Source organism: Ahaetulla prasina, chromosome 5 (assembly GCF_028640845.1).
Source record: "Ahaetulla prasina isolate Xishuangbanna chromosome 5, ASM2864084v1, whole genome shotgun sequence".
In the NCBI taxonomy this organism is placed as follows: domain Eukaryota; kingdom Metazoa; phylum Chordata; class Lepidosauria; order Squamata; family Colubridae; genus Ahaetulla; species Ahaetulla prasina.
Genome location: NC_080543.1, coordinates 26,320,989 through 26,338,537, shown reverse-complemented (window position 1 = coordinate 26,338,537; position 17,549 = coordinate 26,320,989). Strand labels below are relative to the sequence as shown.

General features: G+C 35.9%; 1 protein-coding gene across 5 annotated transcripts in view; it reads right to left on the bottom strand.

Moving 5' to 3' along the window:
• Positions 1 to 2,058: 2,058 nt before the first annotated feature.
• The window catches only part of TNFRSF19 (TNF receptor superfamily member 19), a 53,559-nt gene continuing 38,068 nt past the window's right edge, over positions 2,059 to 17,549 (bottom strand). For all 5 annotated transcript variants that reach the window (XM_058185819.1, XM_058185817.1, XM_058185820.1 and 2 more), the window contains exons 6-10: positions 8,498 to 8,662; positions 7,617 to 7,742; positions 5,452 to 5,554; positions 4,731 to 5,098; positions 2,059 to 3,660 (exon numbers count right to left, since the gene is read on the bottom strand). In XM_058185819.1, coding sequence (XP_058041802.1) covers positions 4,738 to 5,098; positions 5,452 to 5,554; positions 7,617 to 7,742; positions 8,498 to 8,662 — 755 coding nt within the window. In that variant the 3' untranslated portion in view covers positions 2,059 to 3,660; positions 4,731 to 4,737. The remainder of the gene's footprint in view (positions 3,661 to 4,730; positions 5,099 to 5,451; positions 5,555 to 7,616; positions 7,743 to 8,497; positions 8,663 to 17,549) is intronic.

Here is a 17,549-nt window from a genome sequence, read left to right as displayed (position 1 = left end):
TGTTTTTGTCCCCCCCCCTTCCCGCCCATTTCTCAGCCCTGCTATGTTCTTCCTTATTGTGGTGGCAGAGGGCACGGCTGAGATTGTACACCAAATGGATTGCCCAAGGCATGAAGAGAACTCTAGTTGCCCAGCTAAAGTAAGAAGACACCTATATTGGGTAGCAAGGATTCATTTATTTATTTTATTAAATTTAATTTTATACGCCTTTAGAAATAACGGAAATGGTATAATTTTATACTGAGTGGGAGAAGGCAATGTTAAACTATTCCTGTATTTCACATGGATAGACCAAGTAAAGTGACTGAGGAAATAATGCCGAATGATGGGCTTCTCACATCAGATGCATTGAAAAAACTACTGGGAGATCTTTTTTTTTTTTTTTTTTGAGTATTGATGCTGTATATGATGTGGTTAGATTAAAACATGCAGGATGTAGTTGTAATATAGGAAATATAGCTGTAATGTAGGAAAAGAAAAACTGAAGCCACAAAGACAAAAGTTGCAATGGGCACGCGGAATGTAAGAAGCATAAATGTGGGAACGTTCAATACAGTGAAAGATGAAATTAATCAAGTATACATCAAATTGGCATCTTAGGCATCGGTGAACTGAAATGGCCTGAAATTGGATACTTTGAGTCAAAAGATCATCCTGTTTATCACTTGGAACGTGAAAAACAACGAAGGACCAATGTTGCATTCATATCCAGGAAGAATATAACTAAGACAGTACTGACAACACAAATTAGAATCCTACAGATTCTACAGAAAAGCAAAAGGCCAGATGCAGAAGCTGGTTTTTAAAAAGGCTGAGGAGCAGGGGAGATTATTGATATTTGATAAAGCCAAAGAATAACAAAAAGAAGTTAGCAAAGCACTTCACTGATACCACCAAGGTTTTCAGTTGCATTGACCGTCTCATGCTGTGCAATGTCCTTGTGAAAATTCAAAAACTGCCCTTACGCAAAACCTGTACTTAGGACAGGAAGCCAAGTCCGCAAGGAACATGGCAAAACAGACTGGCTCCAGGTTGGCAAAGGAGTGAGACAAAGTGTATATTTTCTCCTTATTTATTTGACTTACATTTATTTATTAAATGCATATGCTGCCCAACTAGCTAAGAGGGAACTTTAGGATAAAAGAGGCTGAATTGGAACAAGATGAGCATGGTTTTAAAATTTGGAAGAAGAAACATGGGTAACCTTTTCTCCACACTACTCTAATAGCTGAAAATAATCTGCAAGCTCTCATAATGAAAATCAAGGAGCACAGCGAAAAAATGGGACAAAGATTAAATATAAGAAAGACCAAACTAATAACTGTACAACAACCAGCCTCAGAATTGACAACGAAGATACTGAAATGGGGAATAGCTTTTGCATTTTAGGATCAGCTATAAAGCAATATGCCACAGACTAGCACATGAAAAGGCAGTAGTGAAAATCTGAGAAAAAATATACAGATGCTGTGACCTACAAAGATCAGCATCATGCAGGCAAAAGTTGGACTTTGAATAAGCACAAGAGGACTGAAGTTTTTGAATATTGGAGAAAACTCATGAGAAAACATCAATAGCCAAGAAAATAATGAACAGAACACAGAATGAGTCAGCCAAAAGTTTTCTTTAAAGCACAAATGGGCAAATTATCATATTTTGGAAACATACAAAGACCTAGCTTCTCTGATAAGCCCATAATGTTGGGAAAGATTGAAGAAAAGAGAAGAAAAACGTGATCAACAAGTGTGATGGCTGTACCATTGAAAGTTTTGAAAGGATGTAGCAGGGACAGAATTATACTGGTGAGGGTCTATCTATATGATCATCATGTTGACACCAACTTGATGGCTCATAAGCAATCATTCAATCTTATTTGACATAGGCAACATAATCAATATGAATTTAGTTGAATCAAACATTTTATGAACAGTATATTATACGTAATTTATACTTCCCAGTTCTTCGTTTTTAATATGTGGGTGGGTGCTAATCTAATTATATAAAGTGTAAATTACACATATAAAATGACCATTGTCCATAGATAGCATAGATAATGGATAAAGATGACAAAATTAATTTATGAAAGAGCTTTCATAAGTGAAATTTATATACATGTTTTATCAAAAGTTTTACACAATACTGAAATGCATGTCAGATTATTTACAAAGTTTACATAAATATGGTACCTTATGCAAAAATTATATAAATGTGAATTTTGCAATAGTGTTAACATAGTACCCTGCATACCCATCTGCCTCGGATGTCTGACCTTACATCCTACTTTTTTGTGAGCCTTACCTTTCAAGTAACTACCGTATGTATAAGACTGAATTCCCTCAATTATGTATTTGTGGGTTTAAAAATGTAGCTTTTAAGACTGCAATTTTATACGTTATCTACTGAGAAAATAGATTCCACTGAATTCAATTTTATCCACAAGTAAGAGGGAATAGTATTGCAGAGTAGCAGAACTATTCTAATGCTCTCTTTGCTACTATTTTAAAGAGCAGAAATAATTACTGATATATAGATCTCTACCTACTTTTTCAAGCAATGGGATTTTTTTTTTAAATAGTCCCACTGCTTAGCCATATTTCCCTCTAGTTTGGAGACATGGAAAGGGGTTGGAAATGGTAGAGTTTCGTATCCTGAATGCTTTCTGTTCTAATTCTGCTCATTTCTTTATTAAAAAGAAAAAAAAAAGAAATGTAAGGAATCCTAGGGTCCTGAGACACTGTCCAAGGGGCCAAAGGCATTCATAATTTTACGTTTTATTTCAAACTTTTTTTTAAAAAATGTATAAAAAAGCACATTAAATTTCACTGATATAGTAAATGCCCAGCATAACTAACAAAACATCCCTACTGAAATAAATGACATCTAATGTGTTTTCTTGAATTACGAAATTCTGCCAAACACCAGCATGTAACAGCAGTTATTTATAGGGGAAATATTTCATTGAAAATTGGAGTTATTTTACCTCCAGAGTAGGCAGCACAGAACCCACCGGGACTTAGTTCAAGATAAACATCAGAAAGCTGCCCTATAAAGAGCCGTGCAAAAGGCTCTTGAGCACCGCTTTTCAATTTCTACAATGTGTTTTTTCCATATAAACACTTACTTATGCAATACTGAACTGTGACAGCAGAGGATATTTCCAGGTTCACAATAAATAAATACAGACAAATCAGAAATTTTCATTTTTCTTAAAAAGGCTTCTTTGCAGTGCTAGGATTCTTGGTACATTCACAGGGATTCAACACAGCTTTGTTGCAAATCCTATCAAATGCTTCCTTTTTGTCAATATAATAAAAGGATAAATTCCTGTCACACATCTGCTGTTAGTACATATACTCAGATAACTATTCTACTGCTTGTTATCCTTACATAATCTCCTTAGCTGTGAGTTCAATCCATCAAACTATGTCTGAATGAGGGACAACCCACAGTTGCCCCTGGTCTTTTGACCACACTGCTCCTTGAAATCTTCTCATACAGCTGCTTTGTTGCAAATCCAACTGCCAAAGAGCTTTCAAATGCTGCCAATTTATTTCAGCTGTTTCTGAAACAGTACCACTGAGACCCAGGCAGCATTCCATTCACAAACATTAGAGAAGAGGCACTCAATTTAAGGGCTGCCAGGAAAGGTCATGCAGATTCCTAAAAGAATGAAAAGAAAAAGAAAGGCGTTAAGATAGAATGCAGCAAGTCTCTCTTATTTTTGTCCTCCATTTTATTGGCAACAACCTAAAGGCTTTTGTATGCCACATAACTTTTCATTGTGACAGGAAAAAAACCCTTTCTTTTTCTCTTGCTATTTTTCCTTCTTGATATTTCAGATCAAGGATTTTTCAATCCTATTCAGAGAAAGCTTGTAGTACATCTGCAACTGCTGTTGTATTCATACAGTGTTACAGTTTCATTTTCTGAAAGATGACAAGATCTGCTAAATCAAGCACAGGATCTTTTTCTCACCTCTCTGCAAGCCTCCAAAAGTTGGTAGAAACCCCCAGAGTGGAAACTACAACAAGAGCGACTGAAGAATCCTAAACCTCATTTGACACATCCAAAACCCAATGGCAAATTTGGAACAAGTCTAAACACAGAGACGCAAACATTTCTGCAGCCAATAGAAACATTATGAACAACTGACAATTAGACTCCTTCTCTTCTTCCCTATTTATTCTCCTATCCTAACTCATTCCTGCATGTCCACTCAACAGTTTTGGAGGACCAAACTGCAGCAGTGCCCCACTTGGGGAAGTAGAGGAACTCATACCAGGAGGAGCTACTAGCCCATTGAAATCAGTGTGGCCTTTTCCCTGTTTGCATTGAAAAAGATTCTCAAAGAGAACTGTTCCAGACAATATTGTAATTAGATCACGCCTTCTCTAATAATTATTTTTTTTTGCTCGCTCTATTCTTGACTTTTTATTTTTTATTATACTGCTTTGACTTTATTCTACCATGGACGCTTTAGACTTCTTTTCCGATGTCAAGTTAATTGTTGACAGTCATTTGTAGTAAGATATACATGTAATAAATAAATTATACAAAATACAAATCCAGAAAAGTAGCTTTAAAAATAACTTTTTTCTGTTATTTTCTCTTTCTTCATTAATTAAGGAGAGAGGATCTTTGTGATGTCCATTTAATTGAGCAAGAAAATAATTATTCCAAACAATATTACTTAACAGTTTCATTTAAACTATCTAGATAACTGTGCTTACCTGTTTATCAGTTTGTTCTGTCATACTCTGTTGCTGAAAATGGTTCAGCAGCCAAAACCTGATTTAAGGGAGCAGTGATACTGGAAAGTTCAGGTGATTCTGTCAAGTTTCCAAAATGAGGGTTTGTAGATGTGACCACATTTAAATCCTGCTTGTTCTCTGAATCCATAGTGTCTCTTTCTATCTCTAAGGGACTGAAAAGATTTTCATCTTCTCCCACTAGTTCAGGGTATGATTCAGAGAAAGAAATACTATCACAACATTCTGGTTTTTGGATGAGAGGCCAAGCATCTGAAAGATCTCCACAAGTGGAATGTGAAAGAGAACCAAGAAATGCTGGAATCATTTCTCCAACAGAATTTGAATTCCTGTAAAAGGTTGAGAAACAAGAGTCATTTAACAAAAATTCATTTAAAAAAATAATATATATAAAAAAACCTGTGATCCTAATGTGCTGATTGCTTATCAGTAAATATAAAGTATGATTTGTGTCAAATTTCTGCATTTGGGGGCAGAAAGGTGGCATAAAGATATAATTAAAAATTAATAATATAATTTTACATCATACTTTCCCTTTCATATTAGTGATTGAATCTGTCAGAAATGTCTGTTCCATTGACTGAAAACTCTACAGGATATACTCCAATGTATCATGTAGTAAGGACAAACAAATATTCAGTAGAAGAGTTAGCAAAAGGCAGAAGTTAAAAACCTGAAGTACCTTTCATGAAGTGTAGTCTGAGAGTGAAAAGGACAGCTATGACAACTATGTTCAAAGCTACAGGACTCATCACAGCACAACGATGGAATCAAATGCACTGGACCTTGAAAAAAGAAAACCTTAAATAAGAAACAAAGTGCATAGAGTTTTCTAGAAATACAAATAATTTATATTTGTTGAGACTAGCTATGAGCTGGTTCACACAAGTCCCATAGTGTATAGTTGACACATAGTGCAGAACAGCTGTTGGCCTCTGCCTCTCGCCTCTCTGCTTTGCAAGAAAATATCAATAACAAAAGGGGTTGTTTAGGTCACATTAGAATTTAATGCCTACCCAAACAATCCATCATCCATCCACTTTGGGGAAAGGGGCAAGTGAGGGATGATGATATGGGATTGTTGTCTACACAACAATCATGTTTGCACAGGGCTCTTATCTGCTCTTATACAAAATTTTCATAACACATTTAGCCTTTGCAATGGTGGTGTTGCATTTAGCCTTCATATAAAGTTTTAATCATAGAAACATATATTTTTACATTTGTAAATTTGATTTGTTTTATATTATTAAATGCTAGTAATTCTATTAGTCTGTACAGTAATTCTGTAGTCATGAAAACCTTTGAAAGGCTAGTGCTTTCCTACCTGAAAACCATCACGAATCCGCTCTTAGACCCCTTGCAATTTGCATACCGAGCAAACAGATCTACAGATGATGCTGTTAATATGGCTCTGCACTACATCCTACAACATCTTGAGTCTCCAAAGACCTATGCAAGGGTCCTTTTTGTAGACTTTAGTTCAGCATTCAATACCATCATTCCAGACATTCTTCTAACTAAGCTAAACCAGCTACAGGTACCGGAACAGACTTGTAAGTGGATCACAAGCTTCCTAACAAACAGGAAGCAGCAGGTGAAGCTAAGCAAGATCACATCAAATATCTGTACAATTAGCACAGGGGCCCCCCAAGGCTGTGTGCTCTCCCCACTTCTCTTCTCTCTGTATACCAATGACTGCATCTCCAATGATCCATTTGTTAAGCTACTGAAGTTCGCAGATGACACAACAGTGATTGGTCTCATTCGAGACAATGACGAATCCGCATATAGACGAGAGGTCGAACGACTAGCCTTGTGGTGCAACCAAAACAATCTGGAACTGAACACACTCAAAACCGTAGAAATGGTGGTAGACTTTAGGAAAAACCCTTCCATACTTCCACCTCTCACAATACTTGACAACACAGTATCAACAGTAGAAACCTTCAAATTTCTGGGTTCTATCATATCGCAAGATCTCAAATGGACAGCTAACATCAAAACATCATTAAAAAGGACAACAAAGAATGTTCTTTCTGCGCCAACTCAGTAAGCTCAAACTGCCCAAGGAGCTGCTGATCCAATTCTACAGAGGAATTATTGAGTCTGTCATTTGCACCTCTATAACTGTCTGGTTCGGTTCTGCAACCCAACAAGAAAAACACAGACTTCAGAGGATAATTAGAACTGCAGAAAAATAATTGCTACCAACTTGCCTTCCATTGAGGACCTGTATACTGCACGAATCAAGAAGAGGGCCGTGAAAATATTTGCAGATCCCTCGCATCCTGGACATAAACTGTTTCAACTCCTACCCTCAAAACGACGCTATAGAGCACTGCACACCAGAACAACTAGACACAAGAACAGTTTTTTCCCGAAGGCCATCACTCTGCTAAACAAATAATTCCCTCAACACTGTCAGACTATTTACTGAATCTGCACTACTATTAATCGTTTCATAGTTCCCATCACCAATCTCTTTCCACTTATGACTGTATGACTATAACTTGTTGCTGGCAATCCTTATGATTTATATTGATATATTGACCATCAATTGTGTTGTAAATGTTGTACCTTGATGAAAGTATCTTTTCTTTTATGTACACTGAGAGCATATGCACCAAGACAAATTCCTTGTGTGTCCAATCACACTTGGCCAATAAAATTCTATTCTATTCTATTCTATTACTTTATCCCTATTGCGATCTTTGCTAGTGTAACATCTTGAATATTAAATAGCAATTTATCCATAGTTACTTTTCTATGCTTCATGCAAATTTCAGCTTCACTGTGTTTTTCCTATTTAGACTAACCCAGCAAGTAATTTGAGACCATACTTACCACACATCTGTAATGAATCCTGCTGGCCCTGGCAGCATGTTCTATGCTCATATATATTAAGTTGTGACCTATCAAAACATGCAAGTTCTGAACCTTCATAGTGAACATCCTGTGATTGTACAGACCCTTTAGAACAGAGAAGATATCGACACTGAGTGTTAACCCATTTTATTTACATTTAAATTATTCTATAATCATATCTATTAACATTACACTTTCATTTAACTTAGAGCACCTATTATAAAAGTTTTCACATAATATGAATTAAACCATTTTCTTGGATCTTGTTGCTTTATGCCTATTTCAATATGTTCTAATTCTGGACCCTCATTATTAAGAAAAACAATTAGAAATACTTGGCAGAAGAAACCTGAAGTTCCAACAAGAGCCTAAATTGTCGTTAAAGATTTACAATAATCTGTAATTCTGAATGACATATCTCTTTTTTCCATAATTTTCTAATTAAAAAATCTAAATACAACTGAGTAGCAAGAAAAACAGCTGTAGCTAACTGCTAACCTTTCTTCTGACTCTCACAGTTTTCACACTGCAACATGAATTTGGGATATTAATTTTTGATGTATTTTTGTATGATCTTTTGAATGGTTCACAAAATGCTAGGTAAAATCAAGACAGGTATAGACGGAGTATATATTCAACATAATCACATTATTTATCCTCTGATGTAAATTGATCAAAATTACACTTGGGAAACTGTGAATCAACTCCAGGTTACACTTACGTTACAGTTAGTTAAGCTCAATTTTTTTTTTTTTACATAGACATTTATTAGATGGTAAAACTCAACATAAAGACGACATGGGTAAGAATATTCATAATAAATGTAAAGTGGTGGCGGGAGTGTGGGGAGAGAAACTTACAGTTTGGCTTCTTTTCCATGAACTGTCTCTTGCAATAGATAACACACAGGATGAAGAGCGCTGAAAGTACAGTTGCCAGTGCACTGCATATCACAGCAGCGAGAGCAGTGTCTCGTGGGCTGGAAACAGTTGATGGGATTTTCACCAAATTCACTTTTGTGGTGCCTATATATAAATAAAAGCATACCTCTTATTAATATGAAATTATAGACAGGGAAGAACAAAAATTCAAAGCTCTTTAGGCACATGTGATAAATCCTTTTAAGAATTTACACTGCACAGAATTGGAAATGGCCAATGAAGTCAAACCCCACTAAGTGCATGAAATCAAAGAAAAATATCCTTAGTGAATACTACTGTTACTCAGTCTCTGTTTGAATATATCTAACAAAAGGAACTTATCTTTCTCAGTAATTCATTCCACTGTCAAACTACTCTTAACAGCAAAATGTTTTCCCCTAGCACTCAAATGAAGTTGTCTTGTAACTTAAGACTGTTATTCTGTACACGATACACTTTGAGATGACAAGGAAAAGCTCTTGGTCTTCTTCTATGTGGCATCTATTCAGACATTTGAAGAATCTTACTGATCTCTTCTCAGTTATCTTTTCTCAAAGGAAATCCTACCCCAGTTCCTTCAATCTCTTATCATAACAGTTAATTTCCAGTCCCTTGATCCTCCTCACTGTCATTCTTTGCTCTTTAAAAAAAAAATATTTCCTAAGTATAGTGTCCAGGACTGAATGCTGTACTTGATATGGTGAAATTGTATCTTTGCCAGCAAGCTATATACCAGTGATGGCTAACCTTTTTGCCATTGCGTGCTAAAAAGTGGGGGGAGTCGCGCATGTGTTCACTGTAACTAATTCTTATACAGAATACAATTCTTATACAGAATGTCAGAAGATGTTTTCTATTACTGTTTCATAAGTGGATACAGAACAGCAATCCAGATCTACTAATATCAGCAAAGGGACACCAACAAGCTGCTCCATTGATTTTATGCTATACTCTGAGGCCATTTAAACAAGGTCAACAGAATCTATCCACTGCTCAGTCTGTCCAAAATTTGTTAAAAAACAGAGTCAACCATTATCAATTGAATGGCTAAAATCCAGACTTCCAAGGAGTGGTACTAAAATAATTAACTAGTCTAATGAAAAGAAGAGAAGCAATCTTCACCAATTCCCCCCAAGTACCACACCCCTTCATATCTGAAACAAAAATTTAGGAGACTATCAGAAAAAAAATAAGGGGAAAGAGGAAGTTGATAAAAATCTTCTGAGTCTGGATCTGGATCTAAGGCTGAAAGTCAATAAAATGATTTCTAAAAATGGAATTAAAGAAGTAGCACATTTGGTTTTTTCAGCATATTCTACCCCGAAACAAGCAAATTGAATAGGTATGTTCCATTTGTACTAGAAATTTATAATTTTTTCAGTGTGGTTTGCAGGACTGTTCCAGAAAATATAGCAGCATGAATGCATCATTTGTCTGTGACTGAGGAAAGCAACTGCATCATAGGAGATCCTATGGCTGCTGCCAGGAAGCTTTTGCTGCCACCATGTGAACCTGGAAACTGACTATTTGTAATCCTTCATGTTCTAAACTCTTTCAAATCCAGTCCAGTCAAATTAGAACACAGAACTAGCATAATTTCAATGATGAAAATACTGGGAAAAAAAACCCAATCGGAAGATCAAAAGAAATTCATCCATGTATCTTCTGTCTACTCTGAATGCTGATGAATTAGGAAATTGATGCTGAAAATAAAGAAATTACTACTTTCAGTATATCAAATACAATAACAGTTAGGAGAGTTTAATAATACATCAAAGACTTTTAAAAACATTTTGGGAACCTTATTTCTTTCGTTTGATTAGTCTTGTTCATCATTAATGGGGATACAGCAGATGTTTGTATGGGCCAAGCAATATGGGAAATATCTCAAAATGGTCTATATAATAAATATATGATTTTTATATATTACCTGCATACCTCTCTACACATTATAGGAAACAAAAGCCAAAGGCAGAGCCTGCCACAATCACTATATGCATTCTTTGTGAATTATTAACATCTGCAGAAAGCTATCATTATCTCTATTCATAAGTTACAGTTTTAAGTTACAGAAATCTACAAAACCTGTTTATCAGAGAAAAAAAGTATAATCTGTCTGTAGTAAAAAACCATCAAAAACCAAGTATGCACAGTACAGTATATCTAATGCAACAAAAGATATGATGTTGACTATTCAACAACTATAAATTGCTGTATTTATGGAATCTCAAAAAAAGCACTGGCTTCAGATGCAAACATCCACAAACATTTAATGTAATAAAAGATTAAAAGAAACTCTTCCAACTTACTAGCTTCTGAAAAATGTTAAATCACAATGTTAAAAATGTTAAACTACAAGCTGGTCTAGACAAAACTAAATGGATATAATTTGCTGAAAAATTATATGTGAAGACGTAATGGCCAGTTAAAACCCCAAACACTGACAAAGTATCTCCATTCACTTCAACATTTCTTTAATCTGGGACCTAGGTATGTTGGACTCCAATTGCATTATAGCAGTTGAAGTCTAAATCATCTGGAAAGTGCCTGTTTGGCAAAGGCTGGTCTAATGTGTAAAAATGTTACTTTAAATTTCCAAAAAAAATCAAATGGTTTTCATTATGGTCTCTCTTGTTTATTTACTATCACTTTATATGGGGGAGAATAAAGTTTTATATTCTGAGTAAACAGGAGAGAGATGACTAAGCTACAGCTAGGGGACAAGAAGAAAAAGCTAAGCAGACAAACTTGGCTCAGATTAATCATACGGTGTCCACCAAAACTACCATTTAAGTTTTCAAAAATTAATTACACATATTATTAGATTATGCAGAATCCTTAGCATAGAATTCATGTTGCTCTCTGCATTTCAATTGAAAAGGAAGTTCATATTTATATTTGCTTCAAGATTTTCTAGATGACTGACTAAATACTTTGTATCAGATCTGCTAAGCCAGAAAGACTCTATAATACTTTATATTACTATGAGCTGTTGTGTGAGAGAATGACCAGTTTACCAAAGCTAGTATAGACTGAAATTCTGCCAATAGAACTAAGTCATAAGCAAAAGTATATAATCCAGCAATAGTGACTACAGTATAAATTAGAAAAACTGAAATATTTGAACCATTTTCTTATATAGTTAAATTATATAGTAGAATATGCTAGGAATAGTGTTACATAATTATAATAATGAAAAATAAAAGTATTTTAAAAAAGTCACACCAGTATTTCAGAAAGAAAAAAATAAATAGGTTGAAGCCTAGTTCAGGAGCGTCAAACTCGATTTAATTGAGGGCTGCATCAGGGCTGTGTTTGACCTTGGGAGGCCGGGGTGGGTGTGGCCAGCTTGATGTCACTCGTGTCAGAGGCGCCTGTGGTGTTCCGAGTGCTCTGCCAGTGAAAATGGCCTCCCAATCTCTGTTTTCGGCTGGGACAGTCTCCTGCAACCCACTGCCAGCAAAAACAGAGTTCAGAAGGGCTGTGGGCAGCCCTGCAGAAGTCTTTTTTCACTGGCAGAGGCACCACAGACCAGTCCTTCAATGTTTTCAGGGTGGCCCCACAGGCCAGATCTAAGCACACCGTGGGCCAGATCCTGCTGCAGGCCTTGAGTTTGACACCCCTGTCTTAGTATCATAAATATTTTATTGATGAAATGATGTCATTTACAATAGTAGACTTTTTACTTATATAAATTGTTGTTGTTAATTGCAAAGTCATGTCCGATCCATGGACAACATTCCTCCAGGCCTTCCTGTCCTCTACCATCTTCTGGAGTCCATTTAAGATCACACCGACTGCTTCAGTGACTCCATCCAGCCACCTCGTTCTCTGTCGTCCCCTTCTTCTTTTGCCCTCAATCTTTCCCAGCATTAGGCTCTTCTCCAGTGAGTCCTTCTTTCTCATTAGGTGGCCAAAGTATTTCAGTTTCATCTTCAGGATCTGGCCTTCTAAAGAGTAGTCAGGGTTGATCTCCTCTAGGGCTGACCGGTTTGATCGCCCTGCAGTCCAAGGGACTCGCAGGAGTCTTCTCCAGCACCAGAGTTCAAAGGCCTCAATTCTCAGCCTTTCTTATGGTCCAACTTTCACAGCCATACATTGCAACTGGGAAAACAATAGCCTTGACTATACGCCCTTTTGTTGGCAGACTGATGTCTCTGCTTTTTAGTAAGCTGTCTAGATTTGCTATAGCTTTCCTCCCGGAGCATCTTTTAATTTCTTGGCTACAGTCCCCATCTGTGGTGATCTTGGAGCCCAGGAAAATAAAATTTGTCACTGCCTCCATTTCTTCCCCATCTATTTGCCAGGAATTGAAAGGGACAGATGCCATGATCTTAGTTTTCTTAATATTGCGTTTCAAGCCAACTTTTGCACTCTCCTTCTTCACCAGCATCAAGAGGCTCTTTAGTTCCTCTTTGCTTTCTGCCATTAAAGTGTTATCATCTGCATTTCTGAGATTGTTGATATTTCTCCCGGCAATCTTAATTCCAGCTTTTGATTCATCTAGTCCTGTCTTTCTCATGATGTGCTCTGCATATAAGTTAAATAGGCAGGGTGACAGTATACAGCTTTGCCGGACTCCTTTCCCAATTTTGAACCAATCAGTGGTATCCAGTTCTCAGTGTTGCTTCTTGACCCGCATACAGGTTTCTCAAGAGACAAATAAAGTGGTCTGGTACTCCCATCTCTTTAAGAACTTGCCACAATTTGTTGTGATCCACACAATCAAAGGCTTTAGCATAGTCAATGAAGCAGAAGTAGATGTTTTTCTGGAACTCCCTAGCTTTCTCCATGATCCACCGTATGTTGGCAATTTGATCTCTAGTTCCTCTGCCCCTTCGAAATCCTGCCTGTACTTCTGGTAGTTCTCGATCCACATACTGCTGGAGCCTAGCTTGTAGGATTTTAAGCATAACCTTACTAGCATGTGAAATGAGTGCAATGGTGCGATAGTTTGAACATTCTTTGGCATTGCCTTTCTTTGGAATTGAAATATAAACTGACCTTTTCCAATCCTGTGGCCATTGTTGAGTTTTCCAAATTTGCTGGCAAATTGAATGTAGCACTTTTACTGCATCATCTTTTAAGATTTTGAATAGCTCAGCTGGAATACTGTCACCTCCACTAGCTTTGTTGTTGCTCAGATGTCTAGCTCGAGGTCAGTGATCACCCCATTGTGGTTATCAGGGATGTTAAGCTCATTCTTGTATAGTTCTTCTGTGTAATTTTGCCACCTCGTCTTATATACATATATTTAATACAGATTTGCCAGAGTAGATAACTGTTTCCTGCATTTCCTGGATTACTTTTACCTGTAAACTAGTAACCTTTTCAAAATTTGAAAGAATAAAAATGCAGATTAAGTAGCTAAAAAGCCCAACAAATTATTACGTTACTATTAAGTATAACATTTCCAGTCCTATAAAAAATTGCCCATATAATATATACAGGTAGTCCTTCATTTAGTCTTTTATTTAGTGACCAAAGTTACAATGGTACTGAAAAAGGGCCGGTTTAGCTCACGCTGGTAAAAGCCTGTTATTAAGAACACAGTAGCCTGCAATTACTGCAGGTTCGAGCCCGGCCCAAGGTTGACTCAGCCTTCCATCCTTTATAAGGTAGGTAAAATGAGGACCCAGATTGTTGGGGGGGCAATAAGTTGACTTTGTAAAAATATACAAATAGAATGAGACTATTGCCTTATACACTGTAAGCCGCCCTGAGTCTTCGGAGAAGGGCGGGGTATAAATGTAAACAAAACAAAAAAAAAGTAACTTATGACTGTTTCACACTTACGATCATTGCAGCATCCCCATGGCTACATGATCAAATTTCAAATGCTTGGCAACTGACAAGGAAAGTCAATGGAGAAGCCAGATTCACTTAGCAACTGTGTGACTAATTTAACAACGGCAGTGCTTCACTTAACTGTGACAAGAAAGGTCAAAAAAATGGGGCAAAATTCACTTAATAGCTGTCTTGCTTAGCAACAGAAATTTTGGGCTCAATTATAGCTGTAAATTGAAGATTAACTATAATTATCTCTTCAAATTTATATTAAATATTCAGAAACTTTCAGAGGAAAGAAACAATATTATTATTTTTTTCTTCATGCATCCACTCATGGATTCATATGTAATTATAAACTTTTTATTATTGATACCAACTTCACATAAAGGTATTTATGGAATAGATTCAATTATAAAGTACAATCAAATCACATTATCAAGATTAATGATTACTCATTTAAAACACTTCTTTTTTAAAGTGCACATGAAAGTTTTTAAGCATCTCTAAAATCCTGATGTTCCCCACCCCCATGACATATAATTCTTACTATTCAAAAAATGACTCCTACTCACGCGGAGGAAACCTAAAAGGCTATTAACTTGGTTTAAAAAAGGTTCCAATTGCCCCCATTAAAAATCAAATTTTCATTAAATCATTAAAAATCACACCCCTGTGGGGCGTGGGCCCCGTGTTGGGAACCACTGGGATAAACTGATGATCTGTTAAATAATTTTAATTAAAAAATAAAATTTATTATTTTTTTGAATCCTTAAAAATATAACAACTGGATAACTCACGCAGCATTAAATCTTAAAAAAATGTACTATTATGCTATTGGCTTTGAACATATTATCTGAATTATCTGCTAGTTTTAATTGCAAATCTTGGTTCATAAGTGCATATTGAATTTATCAACAAATTTATTTATTTATTTATTTGTCACAACAGTATATAAAATATAAGCACAAAATAACTATAATTTCATTATAATAATAATAATAATAATAATAATTATTATTATTATTATAAGCATATATATAAGCATAAGTATGTAATATCTATATTAATTGGATATAATGAAAGGAAACAATAGGACAGGAATAGTAGGCACGCTTGTGCTCTTATGCACGCCCCTTACAGACCTCTTAGGAATGGGGTGAAGTCAATAGTAGACAGTCTTTGGTTAAAGCTATGGGGATTTTGAGAAGAGACCACAGAGTCAGGTAGTGTGTTCCAAGTATTTACAACTCTGTTACTGAAGTCATATTTTCTGCAATCAAGATTGGAGCGGTTAACATTAAGCTTAAATCTATTGTGTGCTCGTGTATTGTTGCAATTGAATCTGAAGTAGTCTTCGACAGGAAGGACATTGTAATAGATGATTCTATGAGTTAAACACAGGTCATGTCGAAGGTGGCGGAATTCTAAGTTTTCTAAACCCAGGATTTCAAGTCTGGTGGCATAAGGTATTTTGTTGTATTCAGAGGAGTGGAGAACTCTTCTTGTAAAATATTTCTGGACACATTCAATTGTACTGATGTCTGAAATGTGGTATGGGTTCCAGACAGGCGAGCTGTATTCAAGAATTGGTCTAGCAAATGTTTTATATGCTCTGGTTAGTAGTGTAGTGTTTCTGGAGAAGAAGCTAGGCAAGATTAGGTTTACAATTCTTAAAGCCTTTTTTGCGATGTATTTGCAGTGGGCTTTGGCACTTAGATCATTGGATATGAAAACTCCAAGGTCTTTAACAGGGTGGGGGTCATCTGTAAGGTAATGTCCATCGAGCTTGTATTTAGTGTTTAGATTCTTTTTTCCAATGTGTAACACAGAGCATTTGCTGGTTGAGATTTGGAGTGGCCAAGTTTTTGACCATTCTGACACAAAGTCAAGGTCTTTTTGAAGGGTAGCTGTATTGTTGGTGGTGTTAAATATTTTGACATCGTCAGCAAAGAGAACACAATTACTTATAATATGGTCACAGAGATCATTAATGTATAATATGAAGAGTGTTGGTCCAAGAACGCTGCCTTGGGGAACACTGCTATTGACAGGAACAGGATTTGATAGAGCACTGCCAATTTTGACAGTTTTCTGTTTTCTGTTTGCTTGTTTTCTGTTGTAATAATAGTAATTAGATAATATTAAAAATAAATGTTTCCACATTTTGTTTTATTTTGTAGGGCTTTGCAAAATTGTTAACATTAATTAAAGATATATTACCTTCCTTATCTTTAAAAGTACCATGGAAATGTCAAGTTATGTTTTTTCAGATTACCTATTTATATTTTTTGTACACCAGTGCGCTTACAATATTTTAATAACAATATTACAAGCAGAAAATTCTACCCTTTACCTGCTCTTTGGTCACTTTACATTGGCTGCTAACTACAGTGATCCCACATTAGAGCTTTTAGTTATTAGACAGGTTTTCAATTTTCATTTCATGTTCTTCAATAGATATTGAATGCTAAATACAAAATATTCTGGACCCACTCTTTTGCCCTGTAGACACCAGCACAGTGTTTTCCTTCTTTGCCCCTTATTTCTGAAAAAGCAATTTACCCCACTATGAAACATGCATAGGTTCCAACAGCATTTATTTTAATTTATTCGTCTCCCTGAATTGCTAGGAGTTTGTTCATCTCCAGAGCTTTTCAGATTGTTTTGTTTGTTCTAGGAGAGCTAGAACAAACCCTTTCCCCTAATATATGGGGAAAGAACATCACGCTCTATATTTCAAGAAATGGGTTAGAAGTTTCACCTTAACTGTGTGCACAATCAACACAGTGGATATTAAATAGCACATCAATGGCCAACACAGCAGACATCATCCCAGAAAGGGTAGACTTAAATGCAAATATGGTAAACAGTATTTCATTCTTTATCTAATTTTCTGGAAGCTGAGGACATAAGGAACATAAGCAATGCTTGTTATCGCTTATAAATTAATCTGGTTATAACCTAAATTACTTGACATCTTGAGTAGAATGGTTTTTTAAAGAGGTGTGCTATTTTCTCAAATGGAAAAAATGAATTACTGAAGTATATTTTCATTGTTTGTCAACACATTTTGTTTGTCAATAAATTCTGAGCAAAACTAATAAGGCCACCAAAGTTTGTACAGATCACATTCCTGTAATCTTCTAGTTTAATGAGCTGTAGGCAAATGTTTACTTAGTAATTAATATCAGGTGTAAATGCT